The sequence below is a fragment of the Emys orbicularis genome, chromosome 22 (assembly GCF_028017835.1).
Source record: "Emys orbicularis isolate rEmyOrb1 chromosome 22, rEmyOrb1.hap1, whole genome shotgun sequence".
Lineage (NCBI taxonomy): Eukaryota > Metazoa > Chordata > Testudines > Emydidae > Emys > Emys orbicularis.
The window spans coordinates 5016767-5038509 of record NC_088704.1 but is presented as its reverse complement, the minus strand read 5'-3'; the positions used below and the strand labels follow the sequence as shown (position 1 = coordinate 5038509).

The 21743-nt window shown below is 55.3% G+C and overlaps 1 protein-coding gene across 1 annotated transcript in view; it reads right to left on the bottom strand.

Moving 5' to 3' along the window:
* The window catches only part of EPHB2 (EPH receptor B2), a 203604-nt gene that overhangs the window by 149867 nt on the left and 31994 nt on the right, over positions 1-21743 (bottom strand). The window contains exon 2 of the mRNA XM_065421228.1: positions 9614-9678. Within this exon, the coding sequence (XP_065277300.1) occupies positions 9614-9678 (65 nt within the window). The remainder of the gene's footprint in view (positions 1-9613; positions 9679-21743) is intronic.

Sequence of the window (21743 nt, the reverse complement as noted above, 5' to 3'; positions counted from 1 at the left end):
TGATAAGTTTATGGAGGGAATGGTTTGATGGGATAACGTGATTTTAGTCAATTAGGCATTAACGTGCCATCGCTGGTAAAATGAGGGTCCGGCTGTAGAATCTTGCCTGTATGCTCGGGGTTCTACTGATCGCCATATTTGGGGTCGGGAAGGAATTTTCCTCCAGGGTAGATTGGCAGAGGCCCTGGAGGTTTTTCGCCTTCCTCCGCAGCATAGGGCAGGGGTCGCAGGCTGGAGGATTCTGTTGTGGGTGGGTCAGCTTTTGTGGCCTGCATCATGCGGGAGGTCAGACTAGATGACCATATTGGTCCCTTCTGACCTTAAAGTCTATGAGTCTATGAGACTCTCCAAGGGTCATTAAAGTACCTACATGTGTCTAGCACAGCCTGGGCTCTGGTGGAAGGGCTCTCCCCTCCCGGCCCATTCCACTATCACAGGGGAAAGGGTTACTTGAGATTTTAAAAAGTAAATTGCAAAGAAACCCATGAAGGGCCAGAGTCTCCATCACCCTCCCCCAGAGCCATCACTCACAGCTGGGCAAAGGGAGTGAATGGCAGCGGTTCACCATTGCACTGGTACAACTGACAGCCCGAAGAAGGGCAATGGAGTCAGACTCCAGGGGTGAAATCCTGGCTACACGGCAGTGAATGGCAAAACTCCCATTGTGCCTTTCAACGCTCCTTTACGATGGAGGCAGAGGTCTTGGGAATTTACTGGGCGTTTCCATATTTTTTCTCCAAGTAAAATGCCGTCTCAGCCCTGCATCTCCCTGTCTGTGCTGGGGGCCCGGTGAATAACCTCATCCGGAGCTCTGCCTCCTCTCCCCACCCTGAGATGGGACGATGTGGAGTTGTAGAGGCCGCTGCACCAACCCAGCACTGCGCTCTGCATGGTCCAGAGAGAAAACTGGGGCTGTAACATCATCGTCTACTTTCCTTTTCTGACGCTGAGTGCGAGAACGTGCCTGCGCTGTGCCAGGTGCTGCAGCAGCAGGAACCGTGCAGCCCAAAGGCCTCTGTTCCACACAGAGCAGACACCACGGGGGCAGTGCAAGCTCCCACTCCGCCCACAAGCTTGGCCTGAAGCCTGGGGTCGACCGTGGAATTTGGGCTCTGGGACCCATTGCTTCCATGAAAGGTTCCGTTAGTGCCACGTGTGACCGCTCCTCATAGAACGGGGATGCCAGGAACTAGCCTGAGATCTGTCGGCTCATTTTACACAAGGCATCAGCCTGGGCTGGACTCAACCAGCAGCCAAGACATGAGACACTCCAGAGCCCCTGACTGATCCCTGGCCCAACAGTGCAGCATGTGATGGCTGCTCCCTTGGCCAGCACCCAACTAAAGAGCCAAGCTTCCTGGCTCGGGCTGTCACAGACTCCTGTCCTCTGGGGACTCCCCGAGGGGACCCTGGAAGACACCCCCCAGCGGGTTACAAGGACACGTTTTCGGAGGCCCCGGGCCCCCAGGAGGTGGGCTCTGCTAAAGGAAGGAGCTGCCCCGCCAGCCCCTCTTTGCCATTAGCGTATCGGTGCAGTATTTCCTTCTCGCTCGCAGCCCCGCTCTGCCAGGAAAGGCAGCCTGAGCCTTTGCAGGATCTACCCAGGGTGGGGCAGGGGGCACCTTACACCCCAGCCTTCCCTGAACATCCTGCACAACTCTGGGTGGGCGAGAGCAGGCCTCCACCCCACTCTGCTGAGACAAAAACTCGTGAGCCTCGCAGAGCGCATCCCATTCCTGACGAGGAGAGGGGGCCGCCCTGCTCACCTCCAAGGGGCACGGCCAGCCGGGCCAGGCCTTTGTTTGCTGTAGCTTCGCTCTCCGCTGACTGGGAGACTATCATCTGGGAAGCTGAAACAGATCCCACCCTGCCCCACGCCCGCCATCTACCTGCCCCCCACCTGGGCTTTGGCCTTGTCAGGATGGTGAACCTCCCTCACTCTCCCCTTCCAAGCTGCCCTGCCCCTGCGCTAGCATTCCTGGGGCGCTTGCACGGCTCCCCGGGACGTGCCGCTCCCGCGGCACCCGAGGAAAGCTCTGGCCTAGGCAGTGTGGGTCCAACCCAAACAGGGACTAGCGTTTTGACTGCTCAGTGCCAGGCTGGGCAGGGTTCACACACATCGCTCAGGGCATTCGCCACCCAGATTAGACCCGTGTTAAGGTGCTGAAGGAGAACGATTCACTCCAAACTACTTGTCAGGGCTCCTTTCACTGCCCGAAATGGAGCAGAAACCCCAGTTAACCACTTAGCCCCTGGGCTGAGGCCTGGCCTCCGCCTTGTCTGCAGGGAGCTGCTCTGGTTTGTGAACAGGGTTTGCTGCCCAGCACCCTGCTCTGTTCCCAGGAGATGGAAGGGGGGGGTGTGCCTGGCATTCTGGGGGCTGTGTGGTGGGGCTGAGGCAGGGACGTGAATCCCATCTGCGAGCAGGTCACGTCTTTCCCAGGGATCCTCTCCAGCAGAGACCCGTTAACGGCCCAGCCTCGCAGTAAAGTAACACGATGCCTTTCGCAGATCCTCCCACTGGTCCCACCGTGGTTACAAATGGGGCAGACGCTCCACGGGAACCCGCTCCCTCAGGAGTTCCTAACTTGGAGGTAAAATCCTTTTCCAGGCTGAACCTTGGCCGAGAGGCCAGGGACATCAGCACTGGTGGAAGGTGCCGATTAGCAGCCCAGGAAATGGAAAGTGTCCGGTTGGCTGCCGAGCAGCAGCAGCATGAGCAGTGGGGCAGCCAAGCTTCCCGCAGTGCGAGCACCTGGCTGAGGCCCAGGGGCCCCTCAGAGAGGAGAGGGGAGCTCAGTCACTCCTCGGCCTCTGTCCTGAGACTGCCAGCAAGGAACGGAGTCAGGGCCCCTGCGGTGGCAGGGCCTGTGCAGAGGGCACTAAGCCCTTACCCAGCAGCGCCCAAACCCAAACTTCTCCTCTCGCCCCCCCCCCCAGGAATGGAATGTGTCCACCCCCCCACCTCCCTCCCCCCGGCTGGGAGCAGAGTTGCAGCCGGCTGGGGACAGAGCTGCGTCCAGGAGCAGGGACCAGGAGCAGGGGCAGGGGCAGGGGCCGGGAGTGGAGCAGGGGCCACAGCTGCGGCTGGGGGCAGGGCCGGAGTGGCGCTGGGCACAGAGCGGGACTGGGTGGTGCTCCCTCCCGCGGGGGCTGGCATGAGTCCCACCATGCGCCCCACACAGTTTGGGGACCACTGCCCTGACTGAGAGCCACAAACTCACCTCACGTCAGACATGGAACGAACCTACAGGGAAAACAACCTCTCTAGACATTTGGCGTGTGTGACCGGGAGGGTCCCTCTTGTTTTATGGCTGCTTCCTACCCCCCTCCCCTAATCTCCCCACCTCTCATGCCCCACACCTAAACCCACCAAGCTCATCTAGACAGGCAGCTCTTTGAGCTGGGGACCCTGTTGGCATTCTACGTTCGTACAGCCCTTGGCTCCATGAGGGCCTGGGCCAGGACTGTCCTCGGCATGACGGTAACAAATAAATTACAGCAATACCCCGAGCGAGACGGACTGCCCACCGACCTCACCGCCCTGTGTCCCTGCTCCCTTTTTCCACGGCCCCCCAGGTCAGTCTGGGTGACACGCTACACTGACACACATAAAAACAGTTCCTGGATGTTCTCTGTCCCTAGTTTTCAAGGCCACGGGGGCAGATTGTCAAGACTTTCTGTGCCCAGCAGGTTCCACGGGATGTTCTCAAGGGGAGAGACTGGCTGCTGGAACTCTGACCCCAACTGCCAGCGGAGCCGGCTGGTTTGACGAGCACCCCAGCACCTCCCAGCTCACTCCAGGGGCTGAGAGAGGAGACCCAGGTAACACCCAGGAAATACACATGGACGCCCTGGGGCTGGGAAGGGCTCCTAGTGACTGACTCGATCCATCGCTCAGGGCACGGGTGCAGGGCTAATCACATGCTTTCTAGAGCTCCCCCAAGGGGCTGGGACCTGCTCCCTGCCTTGGTGGTGGAGCTGACACCACGGCCTCCCTATGCAGTCACATTTGGGATGTTTCCCCTGGGCTTTCCCTGTGGCAGGCTCATCCACGTGCTGCGGTGCCGTCCTGGTGACTAATGGCAATAGCTGAGCCTGTCTGCTGCGGAAGGTCTCCTGGCCGATCTGAAGGCCATTATTACATCTCCCATAGCTGCCTCTTCTCCAGACTGACCCTGCCCAGTCCCCTGAGCCTTCCACACCTGGCAGGGTTGGGTTTGCCAACCTCTCCAAGCTCTCTCCAGCCTCTGGTTCCCAATGCTGTCAGCTCCGTGCCATGTGGGGCGCTGGGAAAGGCACTGATCTGACACAGCTGAGCACCGCAGACAATGTTCCCCAGGCTGTGCTGATGGCCTCCCTGTGGGGGCTCCCACTCCCCCACAGAACCCAGTACGGCCAGAGAGGGCAAAAGAAAGGTTCTCTTTGCCTTGGATGTGGCAAAACTCAGCCCCAGTGATGACTGTCCAGGCTGCTGCTGAAGATCCAATCAATGGAGCCCAGGTGGAAGGCAAGCGAGTCTCCTTTCCACAGAGCGAATGGACACGCCCCAAATCCACGTGCTTGCCAAATAAAGCCCTTTGCCCCTCTTCTGCTCCTGGCTCCTTGCAGAGGCCTGAAGGCTCCTTCTCAGGGGAGAAACCGGTTAACATTTGGGGACGTCTCCCTTCGGCACAGATGGCGCGGAGCACACCCTGGAGCAGGAATGCATGGCTACCCAGCAGGCAGGGGCAGGGCCAGGCACAAGAGTTGTTCATTTGTGGTGTGCACAGATGTGATAGGGACACTGGCTGGGAGGAGGCTTAGCAACCAACTGAGCTTTCCCAAGAAAGCAGAGCTCCTCCCATGGCTTTGCCCAGGCCAGGGAAGGTGCAGCATCCGGGGCTGGCCCCACCCCTCCCACGACACCTAAAGCCAGCATCTTTCCCATGGCGCAGGCAGCAACCAGCATCTTTGGTTGTAGCAGCAGTCAAGTTTGCCGATGACACTAAACTAGGAGGCGTGGTAGATACACTAGAGGGTAGGGATCGGATACAGAGGGACCTAGACAAATTAGAGGATTGGGCCAAAAGAAACCTGATGAGGTTCAACAAGGACAAGTGCAGAGTCCTGCACCTAGGACGGAAGAATCCCATGCACTGCTACAGACTAGGGACCGAATGGCTAGGTAGCAGTTCTGCAGAAAAGGACCTAGGGGTCACAGTGGACGAGAAGCTGGATATGAGTCAACAGTGTGCTCTTGTTGCCAAGAAGGCTAACGGCATTTTGGGCTGTATAAGTAGGGGCATTGCCAGCAGATCGAGGGACGTGATCGTTCCCCTTTATTCAACATTGGTGAGGCCTCATCTGGAGTACTGTGTCCAATTTTGGGCCCCACACTACAAGAAGGATGTGGAAAAATTGGAAAGAGTCCAGCGGAGGGCAACAAAAATGATTAGGGGTCTGGAGCGCATGACTTATGAGGAGAGGCTGAGGGAACTGGGATTGTTTAGTCTCCAGAAGAGAAGAATGAGGGGGGATTTGATAGCAGCCTTCAACTACCTGAAGAGGTAGTTCCAAAGAGGATGGAACTCGGCTGTTCTCAATGGTGGCAGATGACAGAACAAGGAGCAATGGTCTCAAGTTGCAGTGGGGGAGGTTTGGGTTGGATATTAGGAAACACTATTTCACTAGGAGGGTGGTGAAGCACTGGAATGGGTTACCTAGGGAGGTGGTGGAGTCTCCTTCCTTGGAGGTTTTTAAGGCCCGGCTTGACAAAGCCCTGGCTGGGATGATTTAGTTGGGAATTGGTCCTGCTTTGAGCAGGGGGTTGGACTAGATGACCTCCTGAGGTCTCTTCCAACCCTGATATTCTATGATTCTATGAAGCAGCGGTGTCCAGGGCTGCCAGGTTCCTGCTGCAAGCCGGGAGCAGCACGAGGCAGCGAGTGTCTTTGGAAATGCTAAGCAGCACACTCCGCTTGGAGGGCGGCAAGAGGGGGAATCCGGTAGGAACTGGTGACAAAATCCCAGCCGGCTGGAATGGTGTAGCCATAAGCCTGCTCACTGAGAAGCCAAACAGTTTCCCATGGACATGAAACCCGATGTGTTGGGCAGAAGTCCTCCCTGCAAACAGGACTGCCTTACCCAGCACAAGGCACTAGCCAGAGCTCCCAGGGTGCCTCTCATCATTCCCAGAGCAGACCCCTCTGCCGCTTACCGCCAGCGTCAATGCTAACTCTCAGAGAGCTGCCAGAGCACGCCTGCACTACGGCCCTGGCCCTTCAGGCTGTGAAAAGCCTCACGAGAGACCCCGAGGCCCTGCAGTGCTAGGCACTGAGATTGCTCCGCGCACGTTTAGGCTAAATACCCAGCGGAGGCACTCACATAAAGGCAGCTACATATTCCTCACATGGTTCCAATTTTCCTCATTTGCACGGTCCACAAATCTGCAAGGGTCAAAGCAGGAGACCCTTTGGACAGGCACGGGGGGGAACCTTGTTTTATTTCTCGCTATCATCTATATTGCAATGGAAAACTGCAGCAGGTTTTGCCCCACATTTTGGTCACTGGTTGTTAGCAACGTTGAGTGGCCAGAAGGGATGAGGAGGAAGCAAATGAACATTCAGTCACAAAATCTATTGACGGGAACTTCCCTGCTCTGCATGAAACAGAGCTCTTCCAGCACGATCATCCAGAAGACGACTGTCTTACAAAGGCAGTGGCACCAAATTACAGGGGCAAGTAGCACGGAAAAGCAACCAAAACATCACAACAAATACAGGTGGGTTCTGCAGGGGAGTGTACTGGTCCGGTCCCCGTCCCCGTGCCCTCCCACGTGCAGGGTGTGTACTGGCCCGGTCCCCGTCCCCGTGCCCTCCCACATGCAGGGTGTGTACTGGCCCGGTCCCCGTCCCCGTGCCCTCCCACATGCAGGGTGTGTACTGGCCCGGTCCCCGTCCCCGTGCCCTCCCACGTGCAGGGTGTGTACTGGCCCGGTCCCCGTCCCCGTGCCCTCCCACATGCAGGGTGTGTACTGGCCCGGTCCCCGTCCCCGTGCCCTCCCACATGCAGGGTGTGTACTGGCCCGGTCCCCGTCCCCGTGCCCTCCCACATGCAGGGTGTGTACTGGCCCGGTCCCCGTCCCCGTGCCCTCCCACGTGCAGGGTGTGTATTGGCCCCGGCCCCTCACACGGTCACCGTGTGTATTGGCCTGGTCCCCTGTGATCGAACATGTCAGGTTAGGGCGAAAGGCCAGCGAGAAGCCAAGCGGCCTGCGTCTGTGGGGCTCTGCCAAGCTCTCTGTGCCTCTTGTGTTCCCCAGGCCGTCCCCAGTCCCTGGTGATCCCAGAGCTGCGGGGGAGCGGGGACGCGGGGCTGGAGAGCCCAGAGTGCGGGTTGTCTGCTCCTTCAGAAAGAATCCCTAGTGAGGAATGGCCTGGCGACGCCCCAGCTGTGGCTGCAAACCAGGCCCCTGGCTCTAGGGCAGGTCCTCCTGCCCCCTGAGCTGGGAGGGGAGGAGGAAGAGTGAGGAGTGTCAGGGCTCCGTTCTAACACCTCAGAGAGCCCCGTCAGTGCCATGGCGGGTGGGAGACTGCAGTGCATGCTGGGCAATAACTCTGTGCCCTGGTACAGCACCCCCGTGGCAGCCTCCCGCACCAGGCGGCAGGGCAGTGCGGCTGGGGCGGGAGCTGAGGTGCCGAGAGGGGACACGCCTTTCCCCAGTCTGTGGCGTCGCCCCACCTTGCACCCCACCAGCATGCTCCCTGCTGCCAGCGCCAGGACCTTCCGCACTGCAGAAGGGGAATTCAGTCTGGGCGGGGCAGGGTTTCTGGCCCTCAGCACAGCCACAGGAGCTGGGATGGTCAAGTAACAACATCTCAGACCTGGATCTTCTCCCGAGTCACAGCCCAGTGCTTTCCTGACTGCCTGTCACAACCCTCTGCACTGAGCTGAATGGTTCCAATTGAGGCTTTTGGTCCAGCTGAGAAACCACAGCACCGGCAACCCACGTGCCAGGCTAGACACGCCAGCCGGGGAGTCCCCTTACGCGGCTTGGGTGTGAGCAGGCAGGAGCAGCTGGGCAGGTGGGAATATGAGCCTTAGTCGCAGCTCTCCTCCAAAGTGCTCTGCCAGGACAGCTGAGCCAACAGCCAACACGGGGGTGTTGTAGTTTGCTGCTGCTACAGGACAGGAAACTCCTCCTCCCCCAAGCCAGGGGAGATGGACGAGGGACCTAGGCTCCGGCCTGGTGTCTCTGTGGCGAGCCCTGGGGCGGGTACACAGCTTCTGCCCTTGCCCTGCAGACACAGCATGGCCTCCGTGTGCCTGTCACACTTCTCCTGGAGCCTGCCAGCTCAGCCCCACAGACCCGACGGAATAGAGTCTCACCGCGCACACACAGTCACCTGTCTGCGCAGCCCAGAATCCAGGGCCCTCCGCTGAGAACACCTCGCCCCAGCCCCGGAGAGTCAGCTGCCGTGAGCATGGGCTGCTCCCTGCTGCCGGGCAGGGACAAGGGAACACGGTGCTCGAACCCCGCAGGCCCACCCGCGCTGCCGTATTTCTCTTCATTTCTTCAAATGGATCTTTGTGTTATGGGAGAGCACAGAACAGACCCAGCGCTTCTCTGGTGTCCTTCACAACCGCCAGGCCAGGCCCGAGGCCCGAGTCACACCCCCCCGGAAGTTGGATGGAGTTTGTCTGAGTAAGGCCCCCGGGATCTGGCTCACAGTGAGAGTGGTCTGGTTGGAGCGAAGTGTAGGGAGAGTCCAAATTACCTCACTGAACTTCCTCGGACGTGCGCGCCACTTAGAGACCCAAGTGCCCAGGCCGTTACTGGGTGTTACTCAGTGCTTCCTCCAGCAAGCTCCCATTGCTGCGAGTGGACAGGGCGGCACCACTGGCAGATCTGACCCACAGTGACTGGCTTCCTCGGTGCTAATTCCCTGGGACCGCAGCTCTTCTTGCCAGGAGAAGATGCCACTATCCCTTATGGCGAGGGGAAAGGCGGGACCCCTCTGCCACGCTACTTCCAGGAGCTGAGCTGCTCCCCAACCAGACAGAAGCCAGGCCAGCTTCACTTGCTAATCTCAGCCAGTTCACGACGGGCGCTGGGCCCACAGCGGGTGTGTTTGGGGTCAGCGTTCCTGGCCTTTTCCAACCCGAATAACTGACATTTCTCACATTTTGACAATTAAAAAAAAAAAAAAAAAAAATCTGGGAAATTTTGTGATGAAGCATTTGCTGAATCTCCCACCCCCCTCCGAGCGTTCCAGCGACTATGGAGAGGGGGCTACAGCTTCAAAAGCACCTGACTGCCGTTTTCAAAAGGGACTTAACCCCGTAGGCGTTTCAGTCCGATTGACAGCCAATGAGAATTCGGCTCCTAATCACATAGATGCTTTTAAAAATGTTACCCCATGTCAAACATTTTCAAAATCTCAGAATTCAGGAAGGGGGGGGGGGGGGGTGCCATCTGCTTGTTTTGGTTTTGGCCCTGTTTCGGTGAATCACTTTTTGTAAACAGTAACATCTGGGATCGCTTATCAGCCCCAATCTGGGTCCTACACCACTGGTCCCTTAAATCCCATGGATGCAGGGGCCCACGTCCCGAGGAGAACAGAGAACTCACCCCTGAGGGAGGATGCACTGTCCAGCCCAGCTCTGCCGTCGCCGTGGTGGAGTCCATTAGCGTTTCTGCGGGGAGATTACAAAAAAGAGCCGTCAAGGGGAGGCAGGTCCGAGTGAGCAGCACAGCAGAGCCATTCACCCACCCCAGGAAGGCCTCCAGGCACGGCTCAGGGCAAGAGCCTGAACAAGCAGATTGGTGCAGAAACCAGCTCTGAGCCTGGGCAGCGAGCAGCCTCCGCCCCAGGTTAGCATCTTGTCTCTTCACATACCACTGATGACACACTCCAGAGCTGGGTGCCGCCTGCTCTCCACAAGGAGGGGGGCCCATGGTCAGCTAGGGCACGATCCACGGAGAGCCTGCCCTTCACCTCCAGTGGGCTCTGGATCTGGCCCTTGGCGCCAAGCCCAGCCCCGGCTCCGCTCGTGCACTGGGGATCTCCCTCCGGACCACGGGCTGGGGAGAATTCTCCAGTCCCTCCCGCAGGCTGATAACGGGCTGATCCACGGAGGGGCAGACAGAGGCCACTCAAGACAATCTGGCGCGTTAGTGTGCTGCACCCCTCCGCCTAGCCTAGGGCAGCTGGTCATGATGGAGGGGGAGCCAGGCCAAATTAGAGTGAGTGGTGTTGTGACTTGGCACACAGGGTCGCAATACCACACAGATTTGGCCTAGCCGCTCTCTGTCATGACAGAGGGGCAGCCGGGCCAAATCTGCAGCCCATGGCAGCTGCCTAGTCTACCTATGGTGAGAGCAGCCCCTGGTGGTAGCTCCCCCTGCCCCACCCCTTCCCTGGTCTGCCTTGCCCCAAGCAGGAGCTAAGCTCCATGTAGGAAGCGCTGAAGTAGCTGGGTTCAGCCGTGTTATCGTGCTGCCAATCCCGCCCGTCTGCGTAGAGGAACAGGTCCATTCTGCGCTGGGGGTCGGCATTTGTCCCTACGTGCCACGTGTGCACAAGCAGCGGCAGCAGTCTGAGCCGTCGTGGTGCTCAGGCTCGGCCTTGGAAAGCCCTGGCATTGGTCCATCTCCGAGCACGGCCCTGCCAACCTTGCTTCACCCACAATCTGTACCTACAGGGGGCTGCAGCCCAGCCGTTTCACACCGTCCACGGGTGAAATCTGCTCCTCCACGGGCGGGTTTCCCCCTTTACAAATATAGAATCCTAACGAAATACGTGGCAGCAGCTCGGAAACGGCAGTTCAGGACCTGCAGCCCAGCGAGCGGTAATAGAGGCTCTTCTGCTTAGAGAGCTGCTTAGATGTAAAGAATACGACGTTTTGCCACCACTTTGCATGGTAAGAATAATGGTCAGCAGCGGTGCCAAAAAGCACCTTGTATTGCACAGGGAAAAACCCTGATTTAAGGATTTAAACGACATTAAACTTTAAACTAACTTTAAGGCTGATTTTCCAGTCAATATGGGTCCAAAGGCTTTAGGTCAGATGATGTTTCAGCCAGTCAGGACTGAGAATAAAATAGACAACGTTTTATAGACAGCGCAGGTAGCAATGACAACTGTTGAGGCTGCCAGATACTTTCCATTATAAGATCCTTCTTTCGATTTCTTATACATTTGCCAAAATGTAACCATTCCGTCTGAAATTTTCCTTGCCAAGTGTCTGCCTCAGGTGGAGATGTTCTGGAAAGTTTCAGATAAAACGGTCCAGCCTTTTCTCTGAACAAAATTAGGAAAAATATGTTGTTTTCCCCATGTTAACCCGCCCACAGCGCACAACGTGGGACGGGGAGACCCAAAGGCAAGGGCAGGGGATGGGCTGGCAGCGCAAACACTGCCAGGTGTGCTGGGCACCTTCCGACGCAGTGGTCCTGGCAGGGAAGACAGAGGAAGGGACCCTGGAGGGACCCCGCTGGAGAGATGCTCCCGGTTAGCAGTGTGGAAGTACGCAGGGTCCCTCCAGGCAGCCTCCTGAGGACACATGCAGGCAGGCCCAGTGAGGCTGAGTGGGGGCGACACAGCAAGGGCCCAGGCCCACAGAGCTAGGCTAACTGGTCTGCACTGGGGGATCCAGATACACGCTCCTGCCATTTGCCTCTGGAAGCGTTACCAGATGAGCATGCCACATACCATAGGCACCAACTCCATGGGTGCTCCAGCCCTGGAGCATCCACAGAAAAAAAATCGTGGGTGCTCAGTACCCACCAGCCACAGCTGTTTGGCAACTTGGGGTAGGACAGAGAGCAACGAGCAGAGGCCTCACGGGGGGGCGGAATGGGGGCAGGAAGAGGCAGGGCAAGTGTTGGGCCTCGGGGGAGGGGATGGAGTGGGGGCAGGGCCTCGGGCATACCCCTGTGGGGAAAAGTAAAATGCAGGGCCTATGCCACATACACTATATAATCTTATACCTTTTGTAGGCGAGAGCTAGCAATCCTCACACACCGCTGTATTAGCGCTGACAAGATACCTTACAATACTGGCAACGTAACAGCATCTAGTCACCCCAGCGTATAAGCAGGACTTAAAACCCACGATGAGATAGGTTCCTGATGAGACAGTACTGACAATGACTTCTCCTTTGGAGGAGTCCTCTCATTAGCATAGATATGAGTCGCTGTGTTTGCTCTTGGCCTGTGTGCTTAGGGTTTACGTTGTCTTTCTGTGTTGTGCTCGACTTTCATGCTAAAATGTATTGGAAAAAATATTTTAACTGTTATTTCTAAACAAATTTCCTCCAACTTCAAAGCCCACACGGAAGGCTGGGTTCGGGGAAAGTCTGATGCTTCCACAGAAGACCGTATCTTAACTAGCGAGCAGCCTTCTCTGAAACGGCTGCCCAAAGGGGACTTGTTTGCAGAAAGCTCTAATTGCCTGAAAACAGGCTTGGGATGAAAATACCTCCTGACCCCAATGAGAGCATCCCAGTCAGTCCCAGGTGAGAGTGTGTGATGGAGAGTCTATGGCTAGGGCTGCACTGAGGTTTGCGGTTATAGCAGGGCTTAGATCCCTTTCCTAGGTCCGAGTAACGTGCAGCGCACACGCAGGGTGAAGAGTGCATTTTCAGGGACGCTCGAAGTCAGGCTGTTGAGGCGTTTAGGAGTTGGATGCAGTTCCACATGAAACGTAGCCTGGGATCTCACCTTTCCTCCACTCCCTCCGGCTACCAAAGGGCTGGGACGGGACACTTCAGACTTTAGGCCCACGCAGCTCCAGACTAAGGCCCCAACCCAGCAAAGCACTTTACCATGTGCTTGAAGTTTTGTAAGTGCTTTGAAACGGTGCTAGACCAGGGTCTGAGTCCCAGATACCAGCTCGTTTTATATTAAAAAGGAGACACGTTATGTGACTTTTGCCAAAGGAAGCCGACAGAGATTGCCGCCTCCGTCATTCCACAGCCAGCAAAGGGCTGGAGTAGGAGTGAGCCTTCACTCCCCTGTCCTACTGCCCAGCCTACCTCCCCTAGCCCCATGCAGCCCCTCTCGCTAGCTCCCCCATGTGTCCCTTGGTTATGTCAGGTCACAGGAAGGCCTAGTCTGGCACACCTAGCCAGGTTCACTGGCGTAGGGCTGCTCTCCTGGGCAGCACAGGAAATCTGCCATTTGTACTTCTTGGGGAACCTTTGCTGGAAGGGAAGCCGCCCCCTTCCTGCTCTGTCCAGGGGGTCGGGGGGGGGCAAGGAGGAGGCACCCGGAGGAGGAGGCATTCAGCAGCTGTCCGCCAGGAAGCAGAGGTGGTAGCTCGCTAGGGAGGTGCTTCCTGCTCTGGGCTTACACAAAGCACTGCTTAACCTGTGGAAGTGGCAGCTGACTTTGCAGGGACACAATGTGTTAGAGAGCAAGGGAGTGACCCTGAAAGTAAGGTACTAGGATAGAGAATGAGAGTGGCCAGGCTAAGCCTCTGAGCATGCCCTGTGTGAGCTGGATAGTTGCAGTGCCAGAGCAGACTCAGGCTGGGCTGAATGCTAGCGCAGGCAGAGGTGACGCGTGGGGGGCGGGGCATACGGCGGGGCTTTCCCCCCCAAATCTGCCTCCTGAATGCTCACCGTTCCAGCATTCAGCGAGCTTCAGAGGTGGGTGGGGAAGTCTTCACAATCAGTCCTCAGGCTGGGCATCTGCCAAGCACGTTAGCCCTGGGCACTGCTCGTGAGGATAGGATGCAGTAGAAGCATGTGGACATGTGATGGTCAGTCCTAACCAGCCTTGTGAGCTTTAGCTCCCCCTGCTAGGGCAGTCACTGGCTTCCGGGTCGGGGAGGGGCGCGCCAACCCAGCCCGGTCTCTGGCGAGTGAAGTGCAGGCAGCAGACTGGCCTGGATTTAGGACGGGGCATTCCTGCAGTGCATGACCCAGGGCTCCCGGCCGCTGCATTGTCCTCCCAGGTGGTTAGTTTTTAATGACGCCGCGGTGCTGAGTGGATGTCGCATTGCCAACACAGCAGGGAGAGCAGCTGAGGCACATGGGCCCAAAGAGATTCGAAATGGGGAAACAGGCGGAACTTTTCTTTCTGCGGGTTCTGAAGCGTCTGTAGTGTAATTTCTGTTCTTCCACTGTGCCATAACTGGGTCCATGGTGACTTCATGGAACCACCTTGAGGAGCTGCTGGTTTTACTGGCTATAATGGGAAACCTATTCTGCTTGGAAACTGGCACGTTGCCTTTCCTGCTTGCACTGCCTACACACAGCAGAGGAAGGGCAAACACTCGACAGAGAGCCCCCAGCATTCATTAGCACCGTGGCCTTTGGAGTCACTTTTTGTTCAGCTCTAGTTACGTTGATAATCTCCATATCTGCAGAACATAACAGGGACTCCTCCCTCCGCAGCCGCCCATTCGGCATCACAAGTCCCTAGCCCCTGCCCTGGTCTGGCTAGCAAACGAAAGCTTAAAAACCAGAGAGAGGAGGCGATATGACAGGATAGACGGGGAAGAGGGCAGGAAATTAAAAACATGTCCAGCTAGACAGAGCGACTGCCTTAGCAGCCCATCTACACTAAGGTTGAAACCATGCTAGCAGCAGCCATATGGCTGACATCTCTGTCCTGCTCTATCAGTGATTTCAGGCCATTATCTGACTCATGGGTGGCTGCACATGGAAACGCAGCACTGTTGTGCCAGAGACACCAATCAATCATTATTTCACCCACCGTCAGCTCCCGGTTGGATGACTCTCGACGTGTTCTAGATCGCAGACTGCCACTCTACAGCATCAGCAGATGGCACTGACTTCCTCGCAGCGTCTGAGCCAATCACAATGGGAACCACAATCCAGCAGCCCTGGGAGGCATCCCAGAGATGCTGCCTCCTACTGATGGGTCCTGACAAGTGAAGAATCAAAGCACCCTGCAGCAAACACCAACAATGGGATTCCTCTCTGCTTTTAGCGCCCAGCATGAGGAGCAGGGGGAAGGTAGCCAGAGGGTCTCATTGTGCGCAGCAAAAAGGTGAAAAGATCAGAGGCTTGCACAGATACAGCCCCGAAGGTGCACTGTCTCCTCGTCCTCTCCAGCACCTGTCCTCTGGACATCTCCAACGCTCCTTAATGTAACCCCCCAGCTAGTCAGAGGTTGCAAGGCCAGATGGGACCATTGTGATCATCTACTCTGACCTCCGGTAGGGCACAGGCCAGAGAGGATTGGGCCAAAAGAAACCTGATGAGGTTCAACAAGGACAAGTGCAGAGTCCTGCACTTAGGACAGAAGAATCCCATGCACTGCTACAGACTAGGGACCGAGTGGCTAGGCAGCAGTTCTGCAGAAAAGGACCTAGGGGTTACAGTGGACGAGAAGCTGGATATGAATCAACAGTGTGCCCTTGTTGCCAAGAAGGCTAACGGCATTTTGGGCTGTATAAGAAGGGGCATTGCCAGCACATCGAGGGACGTGATCATTCCCCTCTATTTGGCATTGGTGAGGCCTCATCTGGAGTACTGTGTCCAGTTTTGGGCCCCACACTACAAGAAGGATGTGGAAAAATTGGAAAGAGTCCAGCGGAGGGCAACAAAAATGATTAGGGGGCAGGAGCACATGACTTATGAGGAGAGGCTGAGGGAACTGGGATTGTTTAGTCTGCAGAAGAGAAGAATGGGGGGGGGATTTGATAACTGCTTTGAACTACCTGAAAGGGGGTTCCGAAGAGGATGGATCTAGACTGTTCTCAGTGGTACCAGATGACAGAACAAGGAGTAATGGTCTCAAGTTGCAGTGGGGGAGGTTTGGGTTGGATATTAGGAAAAACTTTTTCACTAGGAGGGTGGTGAAGCACTGGAATGGGTTACCTAGGGAGGTGGTAGAATCTCCTTCCTTAGAGGTTTTTAAGGTCAGGCTTGACAAAGCCCTGGCTGGGATGATTTAGTTGGGAATTGGTCCTGCTTTGAGCAGGGGGTGGGACTAGATACCTCCTGAGGTCTCTTCCAACCCTGATATTCTATGATTCTATGACCTGCCCCACAATCATTCCTAGAGCGGATCGGTGAGGAAAACATCCACTCTGGATTTTTAAATGGTCAGCAATGGAGACTCCACCACATCCCTTGGTAAATTGTTCCAAAGTTTCACTGTTCAAAATGTAGACCTTATTTCCAGTCTGAACTTGCCTCGCTTCAACTTCCTAGATCTTTCTCTGCTAGAATGAAGAGCCCAGGCTAGCCTACACTACCGCGCTACATCGGCACAGCTGCATCGATGCAGATGTGTCACGGTAGCGCATCCGGTGAAGGCGTGCTAAGCCGACGGGACAGCGCTCTCCCATAGGCATAATTACTCCACCTCAACGAGAGGCGGAAGCTGCGTCGGTGGGGGATCGTCTCCCACCGACACAGCGCAGTGTGGACAGCGCTGTAAGTCGATGTAACTTGCGTTGCTCGGGGGTGACTTTTTCATACCCCTGAGTGACACAAGTTACATCAACTTAAGCGGTCGTGTAGGCAAGCCCCCCAGGATTAAATATTTGTTCCCTGTGTAGATACCTACCGACAGTAATTAAGTCACCCCTTTGTGATGGGGTTTATAAACCCTACACCAGTGACGAAGGGGTGTGGGCAAGGCTGGCCCCACCCCTCTGGCCCTGTCAATCATGTCAGGGGTGGAATAAGGGCTGAAAAGGAGGAAGTTCCCAGCAGTTGCCAGGCAGCTCTTGGAGAGAGCAGATGGTGGCTTTACAGCTCCAAAGGAGACTTCTGGATGTCTTCGGGGAACTTCCCTCAGGAAGGCCATTTACCAGATCCCCACCACCAGGCCTACAGGGAGAAAAGGACCCTGGTCTACTGGCCGGGTAGGACAGGTTTGGCAAGCTCCACACTAAAGGGACTCGGGGCATGGGAGCTTATACATGGGCAAGGGACTCTAACTCAGTGCGTATTCGATACCCCTACTGAGGCAAATGGAGGTGCCCTAAGGATTTCTCGGTGTCCCTACAGTAGAACGCACCCATCAGCAGCCCAAGAACTGTGACCCCACTAAATCTTCCATGTATTAAATAGTGATAGACTCAAGGAGCTCCATCTATCAGGCAGGTTTTCTAATCCTTTAATCATTGTCATTAAATTAATCATTTAATCTTCTCTGAACCTTCTCTAATTTATCAACCTCTTTCTAGAATTGCGGGCACCAGAACTGGACACAGGATTCCAGCAGCAGTCACACCAGGGCCAAATGCAGAGGTAAAATAACCTCTCTGCTCCTACTCGAGAGTCCCCTGTTTATACATCCCGGGATCCCATTAGCTCTTTTGGCCACAGCGTCGCACCAGGAGCTTGTGTTCAGCTGATTATCCCCCATAACGCCCCAAATCTTTTTCAGAGTCACGGCTTCCCAGGATAGAGTCCCCCGTCCTGGGACTGTGGGCTACATTCTTTGTTCCTAGATGTACACACTTACATTTAGCCATATTAAAATGTACAGTTTGCTTGTGCCCAGTTTATCGAGTGATCCAGATCGCTCTGTATCAGTGACTTGTCTTCTTCACTATTTACCATTCCCCCAAGTTTTGTGTTATCTGCACACTTTATCAGTGATGATTTTATGTCTTCTTCCAGGTCACTGATAAAAATGTTAATAGTGCAGGGCCAAGAACCGACTTAGTAACACACCTGCTTGATGACGATTCCCTGTTCACGGTTACATTTTGAGACCTATCAGTTAGCCAGTTTTTAATCCATGGTGTGCCATGTTAACGTTCTATCTTTGTAGTTTTTTAATCAAAATGTCACGCGGTACCAAGTCAAACACCTCACTGGGAAGACACTGGCTCTAGAGGGCCCAGGAAGAACTGTTTGGAAGCGTTACCTCATTGCTAGGCAATCCGAGCCTTCCATTGCAACAGCAGAACATTAGACCAATCAACAGCTCGGGAAGGCAACCTTGAGGGAGGCTCTTTACTGGCTGAAATGCTGCTCTCCCCTTCTCCTCTCTGGCATGTGAATCAACAACGGAACCATAAATTACTAGTTCGCTCCAAGCCTCTGATTTTCCCGTTTGTTGCCTTGCTCTTGCTGAGCACTGCCTGGAAGGTATTCCCTACCTGGGATCAGCGAGCACTCGCTCTTTTCTATTTCCTGCTGCCCACAGCTCTGGAGTGAGGTGTACAGCCTGCTGTGCATTCCTGCTCCGCTCCCTGGATCAGCGTCACTCATCTGAGCACTCCAGGGCAGCATGCTTGACTCTTTCCTAACGCATTGTTTACTTCCAAACCCAGTGCTGGTTAATTCTCTGGTTTCCAGCAAACGAAACCAGGAGCGATTGGCAATCCATTCATGCATCCCTAGGCTGCAGGGGGCTTAGCAGGGTTCCACATCGGATCCACTCCGGTACCCTTGGTGAGAGGCTAGCAGGGCCAGATTGCTCCAGAGAGGAGACTCCACATGCCAGCACAGAGCTAGTTAAAGGCACAGTGACCCCTGTTTTCACAGTCTCTTCTTGAAATGCTGGCATGGAGTCTAAACTAGTGACCAACAAAACGGTGAAGGTTTGAAAAAGCGTAACTTGGCCCCACCCCATCTCCCCAGCCAGCCACCCTGAATGTCCCCCAGGGTCTGTTCTTCTTTAAATTGGACAGGTCTTATTGCTGCACGGGGGCAGAGGAAGCTTATCAAATAGGAGGTTAAGAGGTGACTTATCACTGTCTGTAAGTACCTGCACAGAGAGCAAGTATCTGAGAGCAGAGGGCTCTGCAGCCTAGCAGGGAAAGGCAGAACAAGAGGCAACGTCTGGACGTTGAAAGTGGCAAACTTCCAATTGGAAGGCAGACCCAGTTTTTTACAGGCAGAGTAATGAACCCGTGCAGAGATGTACCCAGGGAGATGGTGGATCCCCCAGCACTCGGAGAGTTCAGCTCGCGAATGGACGTCTCTTTCTCACAGAGAAAGCAGTTCTGGGCTGGATGCAGAAAGCCCTGGGCAAGGTTGCCTGGCCTGTGCTCTGCAGCAGAACGGATTAGATGGTCCTAGAGGTCCCCCTTGTCCTGGAAAGTCTGAATCTATTAATAATCCTCTAACTGCACCAGAAAACTGTCCGCCCTCCAAGCGAGTCCACTCCCCCATGCTCTGCGCCTGTCTGCTGTGACGGCTTGTCAGGCTGAGCCCGGGGCTAATGATCTCTGCCACAAAGCTACACTCCCAACCTGCTCCTTAATCTGTTTGTGAAGGGGGCAGATTTCTCTCTGTACCATAGTGATAATGCTCTTCTCCATAAAAAAATCTGCATCAGTAGCCAAGTGCTTTAGAGAACTCTCTAATAACAAACCATTGTGCAACCCAGCACTCATCTGCAACCCTGAATAACTACAGGCTGCTGTGTATTTGTCACACTCCTGCGCTGGCCAGTGGAAGAGTCTGACCCCACGCCAGTGAATGCTACAGCACAGAGCTCTGTCCTTTTGCCTACAGGAGCAACTAACAGGAAAGGGTGGGGGGGAGGAGTACATGCTGCTGTCATATATGAAGCCTGACCCCTACAGGAGGTGCAACAAACACACGGCCAACAGGTTACACGGTGACTTGTGAGCCACGGTGCAATATTAGACATCAGGATTCCTGGTCTCCGTTCCTCGCTCTGGGAGTAGATTGTGGTCTAATGAATGTAACACCAGCCCTGTTTGGGGCATGTGGGTGTGACACTCTGTACCCCAAAGCAACACCCTGGCACCCCCATATTCACTAAGGTGCTATAATTATAATATGTTTTGTACGAAGTATACCTTGTGAGGGATCATTTTAAACATCTTGATCTACTGAACATTAATACCCTGTCGGATTGCGTATGCTGTCACTGTACGGGAAGTTATGAAGTTTTGCTATGTGTGCGTTACTGAAATGTGTTGTAAGGTTGGAAGCACCCACAACCAACCTTTCAGGAGCAACAATGGAGGAGCGAGACGTATTGAAGGCTCATTAAGGGGAATCCGCGCTCACAAGGACTACCCCAGAAACTACATACAATGGAGACCTCTCCGAGATAGCACATAGACACTGGTGACTGCTTGACTCACGTCATAGCAAAGGATCTTTCCAGCAAGCTGGAAGAAGCTATAAAAGGGGCAAGTGACATCATCGCTTGTCCTCCCTCCCCTCACAACTCAACACCTGGAAACACGTCTGGAGAACAAAGACTGAACGGGGGAGGGGGTCCCAGGCTGAGAAGAGGACTCCCAGCCTGTGTCTGAAGGAGCTACACCATCAGGGTGAGACACTGCTTGATTCAAACCCTGTCTCGTTATAGAACTCAGACTGAGATTCGACTTTTATTTCTTAGGTGACCGACTTTGATCTGTGCGCTTGCTACTTATAATCATTTAAAATCGATCTTTCTGTAGTTAATAAATCTGTATTATATTCTACCTAAACCAGTGGGTTTTGCTTGAAGTGCTTGGGGAATCTGCTCAGGAACAAGAGCTGGTGGCACGTCCTCTCCACATTGAGTGAGGGGTAGACTAGGTTATAAACGTCCACTGCTCAGGCTTCTGACCAGGGCAAGACGGTACAGTTCTGCAATGCCAGGCTGGGGAGCTGGGGGGAATTGGCTGGAGCGTCTATATTGTTGGTTCATGAGTGGCTGGCGAAAGCATTCATGTAACTCAGTTGGGGGTGTCCCTGCCCGTGGATGGCTGTGTGAGTGCAGGACCCGGAGGGGTTTGCAGCTTGCCACAACGTCACAGTGTGAGAGGGAGCCCACGCTGGCTGGCAAGACAGGGCTCACCAGTACCCCAGTTCCAGGTTGCACCCCAGCAAACCATCCCAGTTGGGGAACCAACCTGAGGACATAAATGCCTGAGCGTTTGCCACTTGACCTGAAGACCCCACCCTCTTAGCCAGGAAGCAGTACCTGAGTCAATGCAATATAGTCTAGCTGCTAGCTGGTAACACAGACCACCACCAGGCTCAGGTGGGTTACACCAGCACCTAATTTGACATTCTTCTCCTAAAAGACAATGGCAAAGTGGAAGAGACGTGGAGACATCAGCAATTTCCAGCTCTGTCTGGTGATCTTGGGTAAGCTCTCAGTGACCCGCTCTGTGGAATGGGTGACTGACGGTTACTAGCGTGCGACGCTGATGCACGAGAGGGGCTGGCAAGCCACAGCCCCGTTAGCGGCACTCAGTTGCAGAGCAGTGTGTCTCCTGCTAGGCTACCGCATGCAGGGCTCCTGCCCCTCCCTTTGGGTTTTTCTGCCCCCAAACCACAGAGAGGCTGCACAAGCCATCCTGCAGCAGGGATGCAGAACATGTGACCAGCGCACAAGAGCTGGTACACTGCCCATCCTAGTGACATGGACCTTTCCCCACAGTCACCCTGACTGGGCTCCTGTAAACACCCCAGCCCCACTGGGGCTCCCACCTTCCTGCTGACCCCATGCTCACTCCCAGATGCAGGCTGACGCCACACTCCCACCCCAAAACCAAGCTGGCCCCCTGCCCATCCCATGGTGGGATCAGCGCTCAGACAGTACCAGAAAACGCACAGCAGTTCTGTGCCCTGACCAGCCCAGACCTGTCAGGTCCTGAGGAGCCGCTGGCAGCCCTGCTGGCCCCAGGTCCCCACCGCTTGCCATGAGGAGGCCAGGTCAGGCTGCCTGCCCCTACACACGCTCCTGCTCGGGGGACCTGGGCTCAAGCCTATAAATTAACGTTTAAAACTGTGATTCTTTAACCCTGGTGGGGGACTCCCCACCCCCCGACTCTGGACCAGCA